The sequence below is a fragment of the Notolepis coatsorum genome (assembly GCF_963971535.1).
Source record: "Notolepis coatsorum genome assembly, chromosome: 7".
Taxonomy (NCBI): Eukaryota; Metazoa; Chordata; class Actinopteri; order Aulopiformes; family Paralepididae; genus Notolepis; species Notolepis coatsorum.
In genome coordinates, this window is record NC_140171.1 from 123,177,420 (window position 1) to 123,185,335 (window position 7,916).

The 7,916-nt window shown below is 46.7% G+C and overlaps 1 protein-coding gene across 1 annotated transcript; it reads left to right on the forward strand.

Annotated features, from left to right (window-relative positions):
* Positions 1 to 633: 633 nt before the first annotated feature.
* LOC311231747 (B-cell lymphoma/leukemia 11A-like) lies at positions 634 to 7,093 on the forward strand (the record flags this gene model as incomplete). The annotated part of the gene is made up of 3 exons (XM_084318370.1): positions 634 to 900; positions 4,380 to 4,823; positions 7,068 to 7,093. Exons 1-3 carry the CDS (start codon positions 846 to 848, stop codon positions 7,091 to 7,093), a joined length of 525 nt encoding a protein of 174 aa, XP_084174496.1. The 5' UTR covers positions 634 to 845.
* Positions 7,094 to 7,916: the final 823 nt, after the last annotated feature.

The window sequence follows — 7,916 nt, forward strand, 5'->3', positions numbered from 1 at the left end:
TATTGGACCATTAAAATTATGGCCCATCGAATTTATTTACAGCTCTCATATTCTGTATTGAGGCGTATATAGGACATATAACATATATTTGCATGCAGACCAACGCAAAATCCATACAGCCATAAGTGAAAAAGATGCATCTCCACCTTTACATACTGCTCTCAGATGTGTACTTTATTTAATAACCTGAAGACAATCAGATTAGCATAGCCTAAATTGTTCAAGCATTTTCGTATCCCATCAATAGACTTCCCTTTGGGCAACTCAAGTCCATTGCTATAGCTCTCTCTCTCTCTCTCTCTCTCTCTCTCTCTCTCTCTCTCTCTCTCTCTCTCTCTCTCTCTCTCTCTCTCTCTCTCTCTCTCTCTCTCTCGGCCCAGCCCCCCTGCTCCCCTCTGTCCATTGGCGTCTTTGGGGTCTCCCCCCCGCCCCCCCCCCCTCCGCAGCCCATAATGACCGTCCATTGGTGTGTGTGGTGGTCCCCTCTCCCCCTCCCTCGCCCCCCCCCCCTCGCCCTGCCCATGTTCTGTGTGTCTGTGTCCATCCATCTCCTGACGTTCAAGTTCGCAGGAACGTCACGTCCGCACTTGAACTTGCAGCTCAGGGGGGCTTCGCCTTGCCCCCATCCCTCCCTCTCTCTCTTCAACACAAAAAAGTCATGAAGACCTGCAGCGCGCAGCTCGTACCGTGCGCGTTATTACCTGTTCCTGTTGTTGTATGATCCGTAATTCAATTTCTCGACCATGCCAAACGCATCAATGAAGATATTTTCCTGTGGAGTCTACCTGGTCTAGAGACGGATCTCCCGATGTGAACTAAGCCGAGAGCCCACCACGATCACCGACATGTCTCGCCGCAAGCAAGGCAAGCCCCAGCACTTGAGCAAACGGGAGTTTTCGCGTAAGTGGAGATAAAAAAATTGCATTTCATCTCAATTTACAGATTTTCCGAACCGCGATGGATTTCTCACTATATACTACAACAACTTCCTTGAGGAGGAATGGGGCTGATCGGACCTGATCACTGTCAACTGGGAATAATAACGCAAATCGTGTACGATTACAACAAGGCTACAGGTTATTTGAATGATTGTGGAATATATACGTGGAAGTTTTGGCATCAGCTATTACTACTATGGCATAAAGTTGTGCAGGCTGTAGGTTGTAGTAGCTTGCGGCTGCAGGGTTTCTCTCGCCATTAAAGGGCATAATGCACATATAGTCTACATGGCGAGAGACCTTTGCCTATAGAGGCGACCTGCCATTGCAATCCGGTGATTAAGTTTTCGATTATAACGGTGTAATACATTATGCAAAGTGTAAACCCATTCCACTGTCAGAGAAATCCCCTTATTAGCAATGTGCTCTGATCATGCATGTTATATATAGGTTTGTGCGGACTTGGACGTGGAGAAGTGTGTTTACATACCCGACTTGTCTCCAGCGCGGACCTCGTGTCGGAACGTTGCCACTAGTGTGTATTAATGCGGATCAGAGCCTATAGTTTCTGTGCCGCAAATTCCCCCAACAGCTGCCTTTTGAAACACCTTATATTTATTATATGATAAAAGGGTAGGTAGGGGATATATGTCGACATTATATAGGCTACATAATAGAGCAATCGCATGAAGTCTTTGGATACTGTGTTGCGTTGATCTGAAATAAATGGTGGAAGGTAAGACGTGTTTTACGCATGAATGAGATACCAATACCATCATACGATTTCTGGATACAATTTGCACATGTGGTCGTTTTTAATGCGGCGTATTATGTGTGTGTACGATCAAATGTGTCATTCGCAGGGTGATAAGCAGTTTGCATACTTGTTCGTTCGACATTATTAGGAATGCTTTACTCCTTTGAGTCCTTTGGAAATTGCATGTGGAAATTACAGATATTTGAGAGGTTGCTTGTTGTGTGCAACCATATTCTTACAATTCTGTTGTGTTCTAGAGACGGCTCGTTATTTAGCTAGTCCGATCTTGGTTGAAAACAACCCTGGTCTCGTAACATATGCCTTCAATTGTAGGCTATTTGTCTAGACTCTAGACGTTTTCCAGTAGGGGGCACAATATGATTATGGTCCCTTGCTTATGAACTTGAACTTGATCTACGTTGGGCTATCTATCGCTTCATCTTCATTGCTTGACCAAGATCATTCGTTCGTTTTATTAGAAATACGAGATCATATTATTTGATGTTCCTTGTAATGCCCCTATAAACACCCCATTATCCCTCGGAGGGAGACGTAAAATAAAAGGTTCTATAACACCGCAGGTTCAATTTGAATTTTTCCAAAAACATTTTAAACAATCTTCCCATTCCGAATGCATATAGTCTAACATATATCACAGAGGAATTTATGTTAGACCCCCACCCCACCACGGTACCACCCCATGAGATGATATTTCTATTAGAGAAATATTTTGGAATGTAGGATATACTGTCCCTGGACAGTAGGCATTTTCGAAATCTTGGAATATTATAGTCTCAGGTTTGCATAATAACTGTGTGGTGCATTCATAGCCTCTTAACAGAAATGGTCATACTCCAAACGAGATGCTATTGCATAGTTACACCCTGAATTAGCTTGTTATAAGGTCAATACTGAAAATGCACGTAATAGAAAGATTGGTCATTCAACACATAGTACTACTTATAGAAAGACAAACTGCCTGGAGAAAGGCCTCAAACCGAACAATTAATTAAATGTCTACTTTTTTTATTTTATCATTTATTTGAGAGTGCAAATGAAAGGCTCAAGTGTACATGTCAGAAGTTATAGGGAGCCTGTCTTTAGGCCTATACATTTTATCAGGGGAATAAGTGCTTATCTGGATGAAACAAATGATTGATTTGCTGTCATTAAGTGAAGGATAATAGGCTATGGTAATACAATAGGCCTTGGGAATTATCTCTACACAAGTGGAAGAGGAGCCCCTGCTATAGTTTACTATAGTGTATAAGCCTGCACTGCTATTTGAAATTCTGGTGCAGTCGAATGTCTGGGGAAAAAAGGAGGAGGAGGGGACAGATTTATATTTTAGTTTTGAAAGTTATTCACTTCCCTCTTGCCTGCATCAAAATGAGATTATTTGGTTTGAAGAAAAGCTTTCCACATAGCCTCACACACTTCTGTGTCCTGGGCATAAGCTGGTTAAGATAAGCCCCGGTAAAATAGGGGGAGAATTCCCTCATCTTTAATGCAGTTGAACATACAGGTAGTATAGAAGCCTATCTTGCATATAGTCCCTCACCACCCTCTCGTTTGACCCGACATGGAATTAAAGGTTGAACCGGCGGCAAAGAATTCATCACATCTTATCTCGACACCACAGTTGGGGCGCCGAATGTCGTTTACCGTGGCTAGATTACTTCTTTTAAATGCTCGCTCTCGGTACTTCAGGGACCTACTCCACATTCGCCCCTCAATGTCTAACCTCGGTTCACGGGATCCCAGCACTTTTAACGAAATGGGGTCCAATCATCTTGAACTCAAATTAGAATCTATTTTTTGATTCTCTGAGGTGTTAGGTTCATTAAAAAAGTGAGATTGGCAGCACAATAAAGAGGGTCAAGCGACTGAATCGTTCGGCAGCCTGCGAAGCTGAACGGTGTCAGTCCTTATCGAAACAGTCTGTGTGCCTTTCTTTCTTTCTTTCTTTCTTTCTTTCTTTCTTTCTTTCTTTCTTTCTTTCTTTCTTTCTTTCTTTCTTTCTTTCTTTCTTTCTTTCTTTCTTTCTTTCTTTCTTTCTTTCTTTCTTTCTTTCTTTCTTTCTTTCTTTTTTTCTTTCTTTCTTGAATAGACTAATACTATTATTTTCACCGGGTCATTATGATAACCGCAATGCTATAACAACATGCTGATATAGCAATATAGGCATATAGGCCTATTCAAATTTGTGTAGTAATGTTTCTTAGTGTCTCCTTCATTTACAGCCTATTATATGCAACATACAGTAATGGAAGAGACAGTAGTAATTATGCAATCATTCGCCAAGAGTCCATCAAGTAATAGATGACGGCAGTAAGATGTCTGTCTGTCTCTCTCCCCTCCTCTCTCTCTCTCTCTCTCTCTCTCTCCCTCCACAGATTCTGTGCTGCTCTCTCCTCTTTCATATAGCTTTACACATGCCCTACTTATCACGTAGATACACCCTGCCATGCCAAGTCTCTCTGTCTCAACACTCCTCTCACCGTCACTTGCACTCCCATATAATTGATTTGATTCATAAAAGGTTTCCTTAGAAGTAAACGTAAGTACAAATGTAAGTACAAACGTGAGTACTATAAGGGACCAGCGTGACGTCTTGACCGTGCCGTATAGTAACACCTCTTCTTCTCTTTTACCCTCCCCGCCGCCGCCCTCCCTCCATCCAGCTGAGCCCCTGTCGGGCGTGTCACCGGAGGAAGACTCCCAGGACTCCCCCAGGCTGGGCGTGGCGCAGGGCGAGCCCCTGAAAGGGGACGAGGACCTGCTGACCTGCGGCCAGTGCCACTCACGCTTCCCCCTGGCCGAGATCCTGCTCTTCATCGAGCACAAGCGGAGGCAGTGCCACGGCGGGAGCCTGTGTTCGGACAAGCCCCTGGACCGCCCCCCCTCCTCCCCGCTCGCCTCCCCCCTCTCCACCTGCTCCTCCTCGCACACACGGACCCACCACCACCACCATCAGCAGCACCACCACCACCCCCGGCATCAGCAGAAGCAGCACCCGCGGGGGACGTGTCACCCCGTAGAGGTGGCCGTCCAGGTGTCGCCGCGCCAAGAGGATTGTTTATCGGCGCCCTCGCACGGAATAATCCCCAAGCAGGAGAATATCACAGGTAAACACGAGCCGTGGGATGTTCAAAATGGCTGCCGCCGTGCCCCCCTCTCCCCCACACCCCCCCTCCGCGCGAGTAAAGCGAACGAGGAGGAGGAGGAGAGAAACAGGAAGCAAGTTTTCTTTCTCTGATTTCACTCTCGAGCCGCGAGGTCTGAAGGCCCGGAGCCGGCTCTCTCGCTCTCCTTCTCCGAGGTTTCCAGGGCCTCTTGTGTTTCTCAGTACTATAGTATATACTATATCATACTCTCGAATGCCATGGCTTTGCTGGCCGGTAGCGGCGGGCATGTAGGCCCCGATCTGATCTGCATTACCCGGGGTGTGAAACGTCTGCTACATTCAGGGGCTGTGAATCACACCCAGATGAGCCAAAGCACACCACATGTAACCCAGGCACATCCTGCGTGAGAGAGTGAGACAGACAGACACAGGGGGGGGGGGGTAGATGAGAGAGAGAGAGACAGAGAGAGAGAGAGACAGAGACAGAGAGGGAGAGAGAGAGAGAGAGAGAGACAGAGAGAGAGAGAGACAGAGAGAGAGAGAGACAGAGAGAGAGAGAGAGAGACAGAGAGAGACAGAGAGGGAGCATGAAAGAGAGTTGTTTGGTTCGGCGCTGCATCACAGATGTGTTCAGATCCTCTGGCCTCCATCTTCCCTCTCATGTGGTCGGTGACAGATGTATCTCTATCCCGCCGCGGCTTCTGACGCCGTCGTATCTCTCTCTCTCTCTCTCTCTCTCTCTCTCTCTCTCTCTCTCTCTCCCGCCCTCCGAAATAACATGCCTGCGAAGTCTCACTCTGGACGCTCAAATTAAAAAGCTTGATCGACTAGGAATGTAATTATGCTAAACTGTTGAGGAAGAAGGTTTTATTTGAGGAACCCCACAGCCACTAATTGTCAGTGTTTTTCCGTCGCTTAATTAAGCACTCGTGAAGGCGGTCGGTCGGCCGGTCGGTTTGTTGGTTGTCCACCGCGGCTAAATGAAGCTGGAGGGTGAAAACAAGGCTGTGAATAAAACAGGCATCTGCCCCCCCCGTGTGATCAGCCCCCTTTGAGCCACGGCTCCGTTTCTACACCATCGTTTCTTTTCAACGTTAACGTTTTCCAATACCTAACTAACTAGTGTATCCCAGGGTCTCGTTCGTAGCCGTACGTGTGACGACGTGTTATCCGACGCTCACGCAGAAAGGTTTCAGGAACCGTTTGTAGTCTGATTTAATCGTATATATATAGTGAGAATTGTATTCAGCACTTTATACTGTGTATATTGTGTGGAGTCAGCTTATAGTTCGCAGATTGCCTTCGTAGGGCTTGTACCGTAGCTGGTGTTGTTAGCAACAGTAGTTAGCCTCGCTGTCATATGGAATTACCACTCTCCATGTATATCAGTATGCAGTTTAATAAACATCTGTCCTGTTAATGAATACATAAATGCCTGCGCGCACACACACACACACACACACCCACACACGCACACACACATGCTGGACATGCCTGCCGGCTCTGTCAGCTGTTGGAGCATGCTTTTCCTCGCTCATTTAGATCATCAGGCAGCAGGGTTCACATGATATCATAGGGTCACTACTAGCATGATGCACCGCTCTTTATTTATAGGCCCGGCGGCTGTACATGTAGTATAAGAGGCCGAAGGCTTTGCCCGCTCCGTGCGCCGAGGATTAGAGAGGTCCTGTGTGTCAACGGAGTGAACACTCTTTGTTACCGTTTAATCACTCATTTGTAACAAGAATAGGATGTGTAGAGATAATTTTTTTCTCCTCTTCCACGAGGTGTGTACTGTGTAGCACGATATCTCCTGTGTTGTCTGTTCCCGTACGTGAGAGAGGAAGAGTAAGGACAGGGAAAGAGGTTGGAGCGAAAGAGAGAGAGAGAGAGAGAGAGAGAGAGAGAGAGAGAGAGAGAGAGAGAGAGAGAGAGAGAGAGAGAGAGAGAGCCACTGGCAGACAGGACAGCACATCCGTCAGACGGGAGGAGAAATCGGCCTTTTCCCTCCCTCCTCTCTCCACACCGACCGTACCGCCAGATTGACTGATGGCTCCAGACTGGCAGTGCCAGCGTGCCACACTACGCCCCCATATGCTAGCTGCCATGTTCCGTCACCCGGCTCAGTCAGAGGAGCCAGACGCGGAGCTGGGATGTCCTATACTACCCACTGTCCCCTTCTCTGGTACTCAGAGTACTCATGTTGTACTGGGTGTGTGGTGTGCCCCATATTCTATGCCCTCAGGCAGAGGGCTAGCAGCAGGGGGCTAGCAGGCAGAAGGCTAGCAGGGCGTGACACCCTTCAAGATTTACCGTACCCTCACTGTACCACACACGGACACACACACACCCACATGCGTGCGTCCTTCATTTGATATGTAAAGGAGCCGTCGCCCCCACCACGGGGGTAGGGTGTCAGCTGGTTTCATATGTGGATAGGGGCTCGGACTTAACGCTTGGACAGGCACCAGCTCTTGGACAGTGCTTAATTCAGTACGGAGGTGTGAGGTTTTAGGGGGGGGGGGCAGTTTGGCCTATCTATAGGCCTGTAGAGCTGTCTCCAAAGCCTGTTTTTGGGATTCGAACTTCGCCAGGGTTTTTCGAACGGATGTTCGAACCATCATTTTTAATCATGCAAAAAATGTGCCCCTAAATATTTTTTCTGGTTCAGTACTTTAGGCACATAGCGCACATTTACACATATAACGTAGCGCATATGCGCATATTGCTGCCGTTATTAAGAGTAGTAGTATCTACCTACTGGTCACGGGAGGTTTCAATAACGTTTGGATGATAATCCATTTTGTGAATACATTTGTTGAAACAACATCTTTGTTGGCCGACGGCTCCTGCTATCTTAACGTTAGCCAGCATAGCTTAATTAACGTGCATAACATTCCTGTGTACTAACGTTACGTAACTTGTGTTCCGCTGGGAAAGTTCAGCATCACTGCATACACTTTGTTTAATCCAAACGTCCATTCGGAAACATTGTATTATGAAATAAGACGGGTGAGGGTGAGTCACTCAACACTTTTTTGCATGATTGATTAATTTCCTGATAATGTATGACGGTCAAATCTTTCTAAACACA